This window comes from Dama dama, chromosome 8, assembly GCF_033118175.1.
Source record: "Dama dama isolate Ldn47 chromosome 8, ASM3311817v1, whole genome shotgun sequence".
NCBI classification, from domain to species: domain Eukaryota; kingdom Metazoa; phylum Chordata; class Mammalia; order Artiodactyla; family Cervidae; genus Dama; species Dama dama.
Window position 1 is genome coordinate 21435967 of NC_083688.1, and position 16566 is coordinate 21452532.

Genomic DNA, 16566 nt, shown 5'->3' on the forward strand with positions numbered 1-16566 from the left:
CTCCTGCAATCCTTCTCAGAAAGCTCTAACGATGATCTGAAGTGGTAAGTGAAAAACCAGCACTGAGAAAACTGAAAAGAAGTAAGGTATTAACAATCACACACACACACACACACACACACACACACACACTTCCTTCTCTATGAGCAGAAAAGTCCCATCCCTTCTTAAAGCCAGGTTCATCAGTCGATAAGCACTACTGGAATTATTTCAGGGCTCACTGATTATTTTTGTTTGCTTGACAGTACAAGATGAAAGTACAAGACCACATGGTCTTCCAAAAATGTCCTAGTAAGAAGTCTATCCATCTTCTATTAATCTTTCTGTGTTTTAAAAACTATCAGGAATTCTGGTGTTGGGAAAACACTTTAAAAAAAGTGACCAGGGTAATTATTTGTGTGACAGTGCTAGGTGTTCCATCTCCTAATTTGTGTATGAATATCCAAATGTGTTTAAACGTCTCTCACCTTGGGTGGAAGCAAAGGACTTGGGTGACTAAGCAAAGGACAGGGTCATCTTTGTTGTAACTGAAGGGGACATCTCAGTCAAGAGCATGGGAATGAGGTGAGAAGAGGGACTTCAAAAAGTACTCAACTTCAGTGCAGTTCCAATTTGTAGGAAGGCAGAGCAGGGTTCTTCTAAGCCATGTTCACCTCATTAGCTCCAGAGTATGGAAGAGGTGGATGCTACATCTGTTCACAAGACATGGAAGTCACAGAGGGCAGCCTTCTAATTTGCAGTCCTGACAGCCTATCTACGACACGACTGTGTGCCAGAATTTCTCCTGGTTGGAAAGAAAAAGTGCAGCATACAAGTATCAAGAGGGACCTTCTCTGGTTGCTGTGTTTTGAAGAATGAAGAACATCCCATCAGATAAATGAAGAGCTGAGAAGCAAAGGCACAAAGACTGTACCTTGTCTCTGTCCTGGAAGTTACCCCCCAGAACCCTTTCATTGAGAACTGAAGGGGCTCAGGATGAAACAGCTATAAAGATGATAAGGGGAAAAAAGCAAAAGAAAACAAAGACCACAAGCCTCTCTATGTCACCAAAGTCATGTAATACGAAGGTATAAGCACTTGGAAAATTGATTGTATTGATGCAATCCTCTGCCAGTTAACTAAAGCTCTCTCCTGTCTGGATCCAATATTTTAAGCTTTAAAAATCAATAAATGTAATATTTTGCAATAGTTTTAATCAACTAAGATGGCAGTTTATCTTAGTGAGGTTAATTGTGTTATTTACTTATTTATTCATTGTCTTCTTGTTTCTACTTCTTTTATACCCAAAAAGCATTTGAGGTGGATTCATTTAGTTATAAAGGCATTTAAACTTTTAAATAAGACACAAAAAAGTCTAAGTGGCACTTGAGACACCCCCTTGAGAGAAACCTCTCATCTCTTGGGTTTGTAGATATCGCATATATTCATAAATCAAATCCTGTGACTACTTAAGTGAGGCCAAAATACTAAAAAAGCACCCTGTATTCCATTAGAAAAAAATGCAATTAGTTTGCTTGGTTATGTTTTTAAAATAGCTTGACATTTTACATAATTGATGAATATGTAATTTTCTAATCAGTAATGGACAGTTCCCATGGAGATATCATTATTAGTCTTTTAATTTACAATTTCAGAGAGTTTTGTGAAAGTGGAGACTAAAGCTAAGAAGCAGAGAAAAACCACTCCAGGATGGCATTATCCTATTTAACACCAATAATATTTAACAGTAACCACAATTAAGCTTCACAAATTAAGTCATTGTATTGCATTCCTATTGGATGAGTTATAGGTAGAGAATTTATGTGTAGTGATTTTTTCCCCATACTAAATTTCCCATACAGAGTCATGTAACCAAGTGAACATCAGAGCAACATATTATACTATAAAGGGTTAAATGATATTGTAGCTTATGTCTTTATTTCTTGCTCTTTTCTCCAATGATAATAGAGATCTCAGTTACCATGCATAAACACTTAAATTCCCTTACTGAGAATATTTCTGATACTGTTGGTATAAGAGAGAAAGTAATTTATTTAAAGATTGCCTTGTCTGTCTACAGTTTTTGGTAAGTATCTAGATTATGTCATTGGTCAGTTTGTCCTTATGACCTAAGAAAATAAGACTAGCTGCCATGTTCAATCCAAATGACTTGTTATAGGAATATTTATAAGGACATCAATATTCATTGTATCTTACAGTCATGCTCCAAGCGAAATAAAAATAAAAGTTAAACGGCCACAAATATTACAGTATCATAGGATAAGAACTAAACAATATGTACAAATTCATTGACAACATCTGCGCGAGTGTTGTGGACAAAACATTTAAAAAGAAATCTACATAAAACAAAGTTGATAAATTTATCAAATGTTGATAAATTTTCAGAGACAATATAAAAGTACACAAAACATAGAAGAGAAAAAGAATTTTAAAAAAACAACCACTAAGCCAGTACATAGAGTACAAGTTTACATTTATATTACAGAATGATGGGAACCAGAGACAAAAACGATTTGATAACAAACAGCAAAGAAAGTTGCACCAATCACAGGGAAGAAGGACTCTCCTTTTTAGATGAAAATGCAGACGGCCACAGCTCATCCCGACCCCCACCCATACACACACAGAAAAATAAAAGCAGATGCAAAAGTCGTTACAGCAACACACGACAGACAGAGGTGGAAAGCGTTTGGCATGTCGCATCACAGGAAGTCAATCACGATTGGCTAACGATGATGGTACCTGGCTCTGGTGCAGGTCACCGGCTTGCCTGAGAGGGGTAACAGATGGAGGGGGCACACCTGATGTGGATGCCGACCGCCCCAGTTTGCAGCTTACTTTCGGTTCTGTGAACAAGGAGGAAAGACACAGCGTTAGCTGAGCAAAGTCTGCAGCCACGAACCGGCTCTCAGACTTCCTTTTGGTTTTGCAGCAGGTTCTTTTAATGCACCGAATTCTTCTGCTGTATGCTAATCATCGGCAAGTGATGAAACAATTTCATAACAACGGACTAAAACGAAATTTGTTCATGAGGATCAGCTCCTGGGAATAAAGAACAAATCATTTAAGTTCAAGGCCTTGTTCCCTTGTGCTCTTTACCCTATTTGCAATGAGTTTCTACAGAGTGATTAGGCTGGGAAGATCCCCTGGAGAAGGGAACGGCAACCCACTCCAGTATTCTTGCATGGAGAATTTCATGGACAGAGAACCCTGGCGGGCTACAGTCCGTGGGGCTGCAAAGATTGAACACGGTTAAATGACCAACACAACATCCCATTGGGAAAAAAAGCCAATTTTTGGTGCTTTATTTTCAGCTTTGGTCCATGGTTCTCCTATGTCCTAAAATGTCTTTCTACCCTCTCCAAATTTTTCTTCTATCCTGCCCTCTTTTCATTTTATCTTTTCCTCTTTCTCTTATTCTTTCCTTCTTTTTCTATTTTCTAGCTTTTTGATTTTCAAGTTGTCTTGTTCTGGCTATTTCCACGATACAATATTTTCAACGTATCATTTCCCTAATTTAAACTCATTTGCTTTTAAGTCTATAGATACTTCTAAGACCTTTGCAGTCTTTCATAATAATATTATTTTTCAAAATTAAAAAGTCTTCTCCTAACTCTTCCTTTATTTAAGGAACCTAGATTGGGCACCTGGGTCATTGTCAGGATACTCTGGAGATTAGAATTTGGGGGATGGAAAGAGTTACCTTCATCCAAGAAGTGCAGAATGTATGGTCTACAGAGGACACTAATTTTCAGACATATTTGAGGGTACTGTGCAGGTGATTCTAGTACCTACACACCTACTCTTAAAAATATAAGCGTTCAAATCTAAGTGTACCACACAATGACTATCTCTCTAACTTATAAATGAATTTAACTTCCCAGGATGCATAAGTCCTTACATGTCTTAAAGAATCATCTTTCATCATATAAAATAAAAGTAAAGGTAAAGCATCTATTGGAATCCTGGTTGACATGTTTTTATAATGAGCCAGTGTTTCTATATATCCCTTTATGGCAGTAACACATTTAGGTACATGAAGAAAATTAAGCAATATTTTTTTCCTTGGAAAGGATAGCAAATAATATTTTTTCCTATGAGGTTCCTTTAAAGTGTATGTTGAAGAGATTATCCGATGAGTGACACAATCCCACGCCTTTCATATTACCCAACGTACCTACGGATTAATTTCCCCTGCTAGGCTTCCAGTCAGACTCTGACTTAATCAGCATCTTTCGAGCATAGGCGCTGATATCTCTAATGCACAGAACTGAGACTTACCAAAATCCAAGCAAACTCCCAATTTCATCATGACCCAGAAAGGCTTTGCCTTACCCCCATTGGACAGTGGTCCCGATCATGCCCCCTGAGGGACTGCAATTTAGCCATTAACCAGTCATCACACATGGCGGCTTCCCTTACTGGCCAGCCAACCTGTGGCTTTAAAGTCCAAGCCCAGCGTGGCTCATATGAGTTATGACTTCACCTGCAGTGGCAGGGACAGGCTGAGATGATTACTTATACATTCATTATGCACACACGCATATACAGACAATAAACACATTTCTGTGTTTACACACACACACACACACACACACACACACAAATACACACTCCATTGTTGCTTAATGGTATCATGTCATAGGGACAATTTTGTTCATTGTGAGTTTTCGGTTTATCTTTAGCGTACTCATTTCACTCTTGTTTTCCATTTCACCTGGTCCTTCACTTAAATGCATTTGTAATCTATTATGGTGTTTGTGAGACCAGGTTGGTGAAACAAACCATTATGATCTTGGATCCACCAAGGTTTTTTTTGGCCAAAAGAATGTTCTGAAAAAGTTTTAAAAATCCTAGAAAAGATACTGTTTTTATAACTGAATCTCTTAGAGCTATGATATCGAAGTTAAATTGTCCAGTTCACTCACCTTTGGAAATACACTGCACTTTAAGTCTTAAACAGAGGGGCTTAGGATCTGTAGTACTGAAAACAATATGTTTTCATCCTGAACTCTGTTAATATAAAAAACTGCCAAGGCTTTAGAGGACCACAAACAATAGACATATGCCTCAAAAGAGATCTAAGATGTGGCTTTCCTCCCCTTAAAAAAAAAAGAACTCATTTCATTTAGAGATTCATTATGAGCTAGAAATTACTTATTCTTTGTACACCTAAGGAAAAACCTCTCTTTGTGTAATAAACTACTAAAAACCTAGAGGTAAAAGTTGATGTTATTTGTGCAATTTTAGTGAAGGTCAAGTATAAAAAAACAAACAAACAAAAAAAAACAAGAAAGAATGAGGAGGGGGAGATACACAGAGACAGAAAGAATGGAAGAGGAAAATGGAAAAAAGGAAGAAGGAAGGAAGGTGAGGGTGAGAAAGTGGGAGGGCTGGAGGAAGGAAGGAGAAAGAAGACATTAACTTTAACTCCTTAAAATAAACTATCATCAAGTATTCTGTGATGTTTCCAGGCTAGTAATTCATCATCATCTTACGATATTATTAAGGAAGTGCCAACTGGAATTTGTTACTTAGGAAGAAAGAACTAGTATTCTTATTGGATACAATCTTTCATTGCATTTTTAAAGGACGGTAATTTCTCCATCATTTTTCATCTTCCCTTCAGGGTGAATTTAATTTCTGTTCAGGATTATGTTCCTTGGTGTTGTTACAGGAGAATCCCCAAGGCATCCATAGCTACGAGTGTTAGCACTGGAGTTCTCGTTGCTTTCAGAAAGAAAACACAAATGACTGTCCTCAACCTCTGGATGTACACAGCAGTAAGAGATTAGTGCCTTTTCACTAAAGAAAACACTTTCATCTAGCGTCAAAGAAATAAGATCAGTCAAATTCTGGGGAGACTTATTTTTTCTCCATCTTGTTTTATTTTTTCAGTACACTATTTTTCTCTACTGGCAGAGGCATATCATGATTTTCCTTAGTCAATCACACTGCTGAAAGTTTCTAATCGATGACTTTGTGCTACATGGAGGTCACAGAAAGGCCTTTTATTTAATACACCAAGGTATGCTGATTGCAACTCTACTTTCATTTCTGGAGAAGGCTTTTTTTTTTTTTTTCCATAACACATATGCTATTTGAGATAAACTGATGCCTGAGTAATAAAGGCACAGTTTTGCCAGGACTATGCTAATCTTTAACCTTCACAGATTTCAAATGCTTTATTTTCAAGCTTCCCTCACACATCATAGCAAACATATCCGATGCCCTCATATCCTACATCAAATGTAAATTTTATTATGTAAAATTGGAATACATTTTTATAATTTTGCTTTGAAATTTCTGGACTGTGAAAATCCATTTAATTCATGATTCGCTATGATTTCTAGACAGTAATCATGCACACTCAGGAAGCCTTATAGAATTAGACAATCTAATCTGGAATTTATTTTCAGGTGTAATGAAACTGTTTTAATGTTAAACTTAACAATTAATTAAATTGACCTAATGTTACATTTTGTATTGATTTAGTTAAATATCCATTCATGTTAATGTGGCAGTTTCATTTGGAATTTTGGTGCTGCTATTTTTTTTAAGTATCACATATTTGCAGCCATGAAATTGAAACAGACTTGCTTCTTGAAAGGAAAGCTATGGCAAACTTAACATATTAAAAAGCAGAGACATCACTTTGATGACAAAAGTCTGTATGGTCAAAGCTATGGTCTTTCCAGTACTCATGTATGGATGTGAGAGTTGGACCATAAAGAAGGCTGAGCACTGAAGAATTGATGCTTTTGAACTATGGTGCTAGAGAAGACTCTTGAGAGTCCCTTGGACAGGAAGGAGATCAAACCAGCCAATCCCAAGGGAAATCAACCCTAAAGATTCATTGGAAGTGTAGATGCTGAAGCTGAAACTCCAATACTTAGGCCACCTGATGCAAAGAGCCAACTCATTGGAAAAGACCCTGATTCTGGGAAAGACTGAAGGCAAAAGAAGTGGGTGGCAGAGGATGAGATAGGTTAGATAGTATTATCAATTTAATGGGTATGGATTTGGGTAAACTCTGGGAGATAGTGGAGGACAGAGGAGCCTGGCATGCTGCAGTCCATGGGGTCACAAAGGGTCAGACATGACTTAATAACTGAACAGCAGCATTTGTATAGATCCTTGAGGACCCAGGGGCCCACAGACCCAGGCACTGTTACTATGATGCTGAAAGATGAAACAAATCTGATCACTTCTGCGATCACTTTGTGGCTGTGGAGAAAGAATATCAAATGTAAAACTCTATCCTGTGAGTAGACATGCTTCTCTCTCTCCATCTCCATGAGGGGCATTCCTCTAAGCAAGCATTCATATAGTACTGAATGACTCCTGGCATCCTTTAGCTATGGACCAAATTCTAGTGTTATCTGAAGGATCAGATAGTAAAACTATTGATGCTGGAGTAATTGGTGATTCTCCTTGGGAATACTGGAATTCTGGTAAAGATCTAAAACCAGATAAAAGTGAGGTGGCAATCTCATGGATAAAATATATGATCTGATGTCAAAAGTAGAAAATTAAAGAATCCATTGCATACAGGAGAAAGAGAATCCCATGCACGTGGGGTTAGGAGTACCTGTTGTATTCCTTCTGAGTATCTGAGGGTTGGGCTTTCCCTTGCTTCCACTTTCTTATGCAGAGAGAATTTAAATCACACTGCTTATACACAGGGATGCCCCCAATGCTATAATGCACAGTCTTCTTACATGGCAACATGGCATATTGTAGCATTAACAGCTTTTTAAATTTGAGAGCCTCTTTTATTAAAACACATAATTTCTGAAATGCCCTTAAGATCTTCATCACCTTAGCTAAATATGAAAGTGTGCTTTAAAAAAAAGATACTTGATTCCACATAAAAGAGAATTAAATTATATGTTTATAAAGGAAGATATTTTATCTATTCAACAAGCAACATATGCTAGTTAATCATCTTAAAAATTATTACATAAAAATTCACCTGCCAAGAAATAGAGGAAAAGGCATTTGATATGCAGGATCAACTATTACCATGGGAATAAAAATTTAACTTCATGTTATGATGTCAAAAATAGAATAAACAAACAAAAAATAGAACAAAACTCTTTCATCCTCTGATATTAGGAATTAATGCATGGCATAAATAACTTCATGTATTTATATGCCATATTACTTTTAAATAACAAAAAGAAAGAAATTCCAGGCTTAAATTTTTGTGTATCACTCACCTTATTAATGCAAATGACAATCAAAATTGGACATAATACTAGTGATTCTTCTTTATACAATTGATTTTGTGGTTTAAAAAAAGCAAACATCCTGCGACAAAGGGTGACCAGACACTGAAATTGTGCGTGGTCTTGTAGCATGTTTTACTATAAATACAGTGCTCTTTATATATAGAAAATACAATGTTCTTATGTTTATATATATATATATATGCAGTTATTTTTATATATAAATACGATGTTCTTATGATTCTGCCTTAAATACACTGTCTGTTAGAGACATAAACTAAACAGTATGTCTCAGATCCTGGGGTGAATTGGGAAACTGGGGTTGGCGTATGTGTGTAAAACAGCTAGCTAGTGAGAACCTGCTATAAAACACAGGGAGTTCAGTCTGGCCCTCTGTGATGACCTAGAGGGGCGGGATGGGGGCTGATGGCAGGGAGAATCAAGAGGGAGGGGATGTATGTGGACAAATAGCTAATTCACGTCATTGTACAGCAGAAACTAACTCAACATTACCTATACCCCAATTAACCAAAAAAAAAAAAAGTGGCTATAAGACTCTACATTGACATCCCCATGGCTGGGACTTCAATCTGATCTCCAGCAATGGTTATGTTTATTCACTCTGTAGTAGAACTTCTGAGCGGCTCTACCACCCTTTGAGGAGATGGATGGCATAAGGTAAAAACTGCTCTCATAAAAACACTAAGACATCATTTGGTGTTCTCTACTGTGTTGACAAACACACTCAGAGTATAAAAACAAGCTTGGATGAGTCTGCTGACACAGTAGAACCTTAAACAATAGCACCAAATTGTACTAGTAATTATGCATTTTTTCACTGCCACACACTTTCATATTTGGCAGATATCTTTTCAAAAAAAATGAATGAAGTTAGCTTATTGCTTTAAGGAAGACAATTGGCTGTATGTGTTGACAATGATGTATTTGAGCTTTCAAGCAAAAAAGTAAAATTTTGAAACACTAGTATTTCTCACTCTGAGCTTGACAGAACCCTTATACTTAAAGACTTTTTCTAGGAGATAAGTGGCTACATTAATGAATGTGTTGTTTTTGATTTTTTATAACAAAATGTGTCAATGTATGGAAGATTTGCATGACACATTTTCCAAAAGCCCTATGTTATAAATCACTCACCGATAAAGATACACTTAAGTCTAAGATAGACCAAGGTATTTTAATGTATTTAAGAGGTATTTAAGAGCATAATGAGTTTATTGATATGTAGTTAACCTTAACCAAACTGCTGTTAGTTGAATTTGGGGAAAGCATTAAAGAATAGCCACAATTATATGAAAATGCTATTAAAATATCCCTCCTCTTTCACATATGTTTAAGTCTAGATTCCCTTGATACCTTTTAACCAAAGCAACATATCACAACAGACTGAATCCAACATAGATGAAATCCTATGTTCTACTGAATCAGACATCAAAGAGATTTGTAAAAATGTAAAAAATGTTCTTCTAAACATTTGATTAGACATAATCTTCTAAACATCTGTTACAATTTTGGAAAACAGTGTCATTTTTCATGAGAAAAAAATTTTATGTTAATGTATAATGTTTACTATTTGAATGAATAGATAATTTTTAATTCTCAATTTTAATTTCTAGCATGAGAAATAGTAGACCTAACCCAGATAAAGGAAAGCTTTTTCAGAATATGAACTTTGAAGAATATGAAGGGTTCTGAGAATGAAGAGTTTAAGCACTGTTGTTTCCTATGGACTCTGAGCCCCCAAAGAGTTCTCTTAAGAGGGTCATTTTTTTATCCAATTAATCATCCATTTGAGTATTTGTAAAACAAAAATTTGAAACAGTGGAAAATATCATGGTGGAGCACAAGAAACAGGGGAAAACCTTTGAAAACTCCAGAGGATTTGGGAACTACTAGTTGTAAAATGCTGCCTTAGAAAAATCTCGACAGCAATGTCTAAGAAATGCTATTACGGTCCCGTGAGACCTGAGGGAAGACATCCAAATTCTCAGGGTGCTTTTTCATCACTTATAATAAGAAGCACTTGCCACGGTTCACTGATTCTTGGATGTTCATAAATTAAATCTGTTGGAATCATTGAAATGACCTCAAAAATACTCTTGATTGATGGTGAGTTCGTTTACTAAAGTCACTTCTTTTACTCCTCCTTTTCGTTTGTTTTTCATGCTTTATTACTTATTTATTTATTTATTTAGATAGTTATTGTCAAACAAAGTTTAATAACACCTACACATGGAGAGATCGAGAAGAACTGAAAAACTTCTGTGCTTAATTTTTGTATCAGTGTTGGTAGGATTATGCATAACTCAAGTGTGCTATGTGCTAACATTTGTAAAATTGTTGGTGAAAGCCTTGGCAGTAAATGGTTAAACATTAAAAAATAAGTATTAAAAAATAAAATTGAGGAGGTATGAAGGTCATCTGTCATTTCCACCTATCTAGAATCCACTTATTCTTTCTTCTCGAATAGTATGAATTGCCTTTGGAGAGCACAACCATCAGTAACCTCAAGTTTCATGGTTCCCTATTAGGGGCTGACAACAACTTCAGCTCCAGAAGCGGTCACATGATTCTGCCCTGTCCAATCAATCATTCCATCCCCTTGCTTCACTGACTGGCTCAGGATTGAACATGTGACCCACGGCAGCCAATGAGAGCTGCCTTCATACTTCCGCTGGGGCTCTTGGGAAAGATATATCACCAGTGATGCTAAGCTCCCATCACTGACGAGCTGAATGACTATGGACAATTTGCTTGACATCGCTAAGATTTCATTTGTTCACAGGTAAAATGGGAGAAATAAAGGTAGCTGCTTCAGAACATTATTTTAGGAATTAAATAATATAATAAGTGTGAATTTCACCATAGTGGCCAACATGTCATAAGGTCTCAATAAAAGTTAGCTGTTTTTATTTTATTGTTTAAAGCACATATGATCTTTCCGTTCCTCTGCTTATAATATAAAGAAATCTAAACTGCTTCCTTTCAGTAGTACACATGGCTCAACTTACATAGCCAGCCTCACCTGCAACCTTGCACCTGTCACATTGCATTAACTTCTCCTAAAGGCCCATGTGTTCCCTTACTCTCGAATTTTAATCATGCTGCTCACTCTGCCTGCACACTTGTTCCTTCTCCCTCCCTCCATCTCCTTCTCTACTAAACTGAATGCTTTGTGAGGACAGGAGCCATGCCCATCTCATTCTCCACCTGAGCAACAGGAAAACTAATCCCTGATAAGGACTCATGCCGTCTTTATTAAATGAATCATTAAACCATGTTTTAAAGAACGAAGCCAGTGTAAAAGATGACTTCTTTGTGTATCTCTCCAAGTTCTGAGAAAACGTGTTCTTACATTGCTTCATCTTTCCCAAGACTCTAACGAAAGAGGCAAAAAATTGTATTGGCCAGAATATAGTTGAATTTAACTTTAAAAAAACTCATGATGGGGAAAACTGCAATGCCTGACTTGGACAGGAGATGGCAGTGCAAACGCAGTTTGCTATGTATTCTGGTGCGCCTACAAGCTCCCAGAACTAGTTTCTGTACACTCCCAGCGTAAGTCAGACAGAACCTTCTTTTCTGTCCTGTCTCTTATGGCTTTTCACAGATGCAGGAAGAACATGCTTCGTGAAAACTGGTGGCGTGCTGTATCCACAGCGCTTTTCCAAAGAAAGCCAACTGTCAACTAGGAGCGATGTCAGAGATGCTTCTCCCCAAGGGGGCACAGAGTGGGCAGGTTTCCTGCGGTCAAAGACCCGAGGAGCTGGCCCTGCAGTCAGAACTCAAGCATAGGGTCATCATGATGCTCAAAGAGGGTTAACCTACTGAGAGGCGAGTGAGGGGAAGGAACCTTCTGCATTCTCTGAATTATGCCCGATAAATGACCTTTTTTTCCCAAGAGAATCAGAGAGTAGGTAGAAATTCAGAATTTGGGTATCTGTATGGTCTGCAATGTGATGGTCTATGCATGGTGTTTATTAGAAATCAAGTTTAAGGGAACTTTATGTGTGTGTATGTGTGTGTAGTCATACAGTTATGTACAGAATATGATAATAAGCTAGCTGACTGCAAATCAGACCACATAAAACTCAAGTTTAAAATCTATAAATAGCTATAGATAGACACACACACACACACACACACACACACACACCCCAATTGATATCATCAAATTGCTTGACCCCAGAACTGTTCCTATAGCTTTAACAAGTCATCTTGCTAGGGAAAAAATGAGAAAAAGAATGTAAGTACTTTAGGGAAATCCTTACAACCACTGAAAAACAAAGTCCAATCTGGGACAGTGATGCCCTGTCGTAAAAACTCAAGCACCATCATAGGCTGGCATAGGCTCCTTGAAGGCAGAGGTCACTTGTCACCACCGTATAGGGTGCTGTTCAAAAACAGGTATTCTCACAAGCCTGTTGGATGAGTAAATAGCTGAACCAAAGAAAGACAAGGACAGATCATGTTGCTATTTTATTAGGGAAAAAAAATACACGTGACACAGTTGCCCAGGTGCTTGAGAGTTAATGTTTAGATATATCAAAACAAACAGTTATGAACAACTCTGGGTTAGTCAGAAGAACAGAGAAATTTCACGGGCCAGAGAGAAGAGAAAACACTTCTTTGAATTGATAAGGCAGGTTATTTGGGGCAGCGTCTTTATCTTCATAATTCGGTTCCCCTTGGTTTAGGATGAAAATACGTTAGCTGACTTTGTAAACCTGATCTCTCAGTTTATAATCCCAGGAGTTTAAAATCCATAAACGGCTTCCGGGCACTTTTAGGTAAGACTTGAATCAGTGACACGGTCATCTCAGCCTCATGCCGTCAGGCAGCCGCCCTTGGCCACTCTCTCACACATGCCCCCAAGTTCCAGAGTTGTTACACATCCTGGGTCCTCTCCCTGGATTAGTTTTTCTCCTAAATCACGTGAGATCTTAGCTCCCAAAGGACCAGGAGGCCCTGTGACTTCAGAGGGAGTGTGGTGTCATTTTCCTTGGTGACTTTAGTCAAAGATTGTAATTACACTTTTAACTTTTGTGATTAATAGCGGTCTTCCTCACCGGCTCATGCTCAGTGCCTGGGAACTTTACATTGGAAAAACAGAAGAATAAATGAATCCATAAACAAGTAAATTTATGAACATGGAGGTGGAAATGGGAAATCAACCTAATTCAGTCATGGGAAGGGAACTATACTATGATTCAGAAACTTGAAATCCCATTCTTGATTTGAACCTACTACTTACAGATGGGTCTGGGCTGTTTAACTGATTTCTCTTGAGCTGCAGTTTGGTCACCTAAATAACTTGAATCATAACACTAATCTGCAGATGTATGGGTTTTTGTGAAGATCAAATGAAATAGCACTTATTTTAAAAGTTAACACATGGTATATAAATAAAAACACTTTTAAATATGTGTTAGTCATTCAGTTGTGTCTGACTCTTTGTGATCCCATGGACTGTAGCCTGCCAGGCTCCTCTGTCCATGGAATTCTCCAGCAAGAATACTAGAGTGGGTTGCCACTTCCTTCTCCAGAGTATCTTCCCAACCCAGGGATCAAACCCGCATCTCCTGCATTACAGGCAAATTCTTTACCATCTGAGCCCCCAGGGAAACCCATTGTTTTAAATGGGTCACAGATAATCAACAAAGGTGATGAACTGAAATTTCATAACTTGGGCTAAATTTAATCTGCAATAATCTTACAGCAAATTTTGTAATTACATCTGATTCTGTTTTGTTTTTTTTTTTTTTAACTTGTTCATTTAGCTATTAACTTGAACATAAAGAATCTTGAAATCCTTTGGCTTCTTCAAGTCATAAAAGTCTTATTGTAATAATCATTTAAATGCCTAGTTCCTTACATTAATTACAATTTTGAACTTTGGTTCAAGGAGACACTTCTCTCCTGGTCCATTCTGGTCAGCTCCCGGCACACACTGTCATTTTGCCTGACAAGGGTCGAACCCCAGTGTCCCTAACTTCATCCTCCCTCTGTCTGCCTTCACAAGGGATGAGGTAGGAGGAAAGAGGGGAGGTGAAGGGATAAGAAAAGCCTTCTTGCCTGGTGTTGCCATGAGCTGGTATGCCTCACACTGCGGTGTAGCAGGGAAGGAAAGAGAGGGGAATACTCTTCGTGGGGTGCTTTCAAGAACACCCTAAAAGCCCACGTGGCTGGCCATCTCTCACCTGAGATCTCCCGTTTGCCCAGTGGGCATCCTGTGGATGGGCCTTGAGCCATGTCCTGCAGAATCCTTGCCATTCTGGCTAGTCATATGACCTAAATGACCTCTATGGGTTTCTCTCCATGTCTTAATCAGGTCAACAGAAAACACACTTTGCACACATCTTTAACCCATCATCAGTGGCTGGAGAGTTACCTGCTAGGCAGTTGTCTGCTCTGTGGTCATAGGCTATTCAGCTAACCTCTTGTACTTTTTGTTTTCTTAATGGTGCCACTTCAATGACTGGGAAAAAAAAATAACAAAATTTCCAGGTGGTCCTGTGAAAGTCTCCATCACTTGATTTTTCGCTGGGGGAGACACTTTTCTCATCCCTTGTCTATAAGGAATGGAGATTCATCTCTCTCTCTCTCTCCCTCCATGTCTCTGCCTCTGTCTCTCTCTCTTTCTCATACACACACACAAACACACACACAAACACCCACTCTATCGCAAAGTCTCTAACAGCTGGTTTCTAGCCTCCCAGCCTCTAGCCCTTTTCCTAGGCTAGAGAAAGGAGTTCAGTTAAGGACACTCACTTCCATCACCTCCTTTGCAAATTCTGCTTCTGTGGTTTAGCTTTTGGCCTTGGAATGTGAGTATAATCACCTTCTATCATTTTGTAATCAGCCCGCTGCACATTCGAACCCCAGAAAGACACATTTGGGCTATTTACAATGGTTAAGACCAACTTCTCCTGTCCTGGTTGTTTCTCAAAGCTGTATCACCAGTATCAAGAGAAAGACAAATAAAACCATTTCTCTGGCGAACACAAACTCTAGCAGCCAGAAGTCACAGTTTTCCACAGAGAAGTGAAAGTGGGACGACTGGGAATATGACTTATACTCTCCAAAGACTCTCCACGTGAGAATTCTGTTATGTGTTTACTACCAGAATTCAGAAAGGGAACGTTAAACTCTAGAGTGTGAAATTAGCCAGCAGAACCTAGCAACCGGATTTGGCCAGTGTTCCCCGAGGAAATAACCCAGCATCCAATTAGAACTGGGAAGGAGAGCAGATGTGGGGAACTGAACTCTGCTGCCTGAGCTGACAGTACGCAATGGCAGCCTTGAGGGTCATAGACGCTGAAGCCTGCAGCTGCCTGCGGCCCATTAGAGCCAAGCAGGAAGTTAGTCAATATCCTACAGCGAAGCCGGAATCACCATGAGGCCTGAATGCTACCCAACTGGTTTGTGGTTCCTGTTGAATAATAACAATGAAAATAATAGAAATGACAGTTTCTATCTATGCACAGGCCCCAAACAGTGATGCAGCCTTGACAGTTAAAAATCATGCTTTGAAAGGGCTAGAGACAGCAAGAAGAGGGTGAGATGAATGGAGAGAGTAGCATGTAAGCATATGCACTACCATATGTAAAATAGATAGCCAATGGGAATCTGCTGAATGACTCAGGGGACTCAAACTGGGGCTCTGTGACAACCTAGAGAGGCTGGAAAAGGTGGGAGGTGGGAGAGAAATTCAAGAAGTAGGGGATATAGGTATACCTATGGTTAATTCATGTTGATACATGACAGAAATCAAACCAATGTTGTAAAGCAATCATCAATCAATTAAAAATAAATAAATATAATTATGAAAAAATGATGCTTTGAAAAGTGGAATGGTAAAGCAAAAGGTAGGTGGGTTTTCACTTTTTTCTGTGACTTTTGGGTTTTCATGAAGCATACTGCAATCAATTAATAGTAATTAAATATTTCCATTTGATGGAAAACCAGCAAAATTGAAACAGACCATGGCAGCTACAGTCAGTTCATGATTTCACACTGCACCCAAACCCAGTGACTTAAAATGACACTCATTGAGTTTTGTTCTTGAGTTTATGGATCAGTTGGGTGATTTTTCTGGTCTGAGCTGGGCTCACTCATGCATCCATGGTCAGCTCTGGGTCAGGTAAGCATTTCTGGTATTTCATGCTGTGCTTTCTCACGTGCCTGGGGGTTGGCTGGCTGAAGGCTGAAGACTCTCGGCTTTCTTCCATATGTATCCCACTTTCCAATGGGCTAGTTCAGGTTTGTTTTCATGGTGGAGGTAGGACTGGAAGCATTCATGGCCTCTTGAGGCTGA

The 16566-nt window shown here is 38.4% G+C and overlaps 1 protein-coding gene across 1 annotated transcript in view; it reads right to left on the minus strand.

The window, feature by feature from the left end:
* The window catches only part of NYAP2 (neuronal tyrosine-phosphorylated phosphoinositide-3-kinase adaptor 2), a 288785-nt gene that overhangs the window by 45296 nt on the left and 226923 nt on the right, over positions 1–16566 (minus strand). The window contains exon 5 of the mRNA XM_061147893.1: positions 2743–2846. Coding sequence (XP_061003876.1) covers positions 2743–2846 — 104 coding nt within the window. The remainder of the gene's footprint in view (positions 1–2742; positions 2847–16566) is intronic.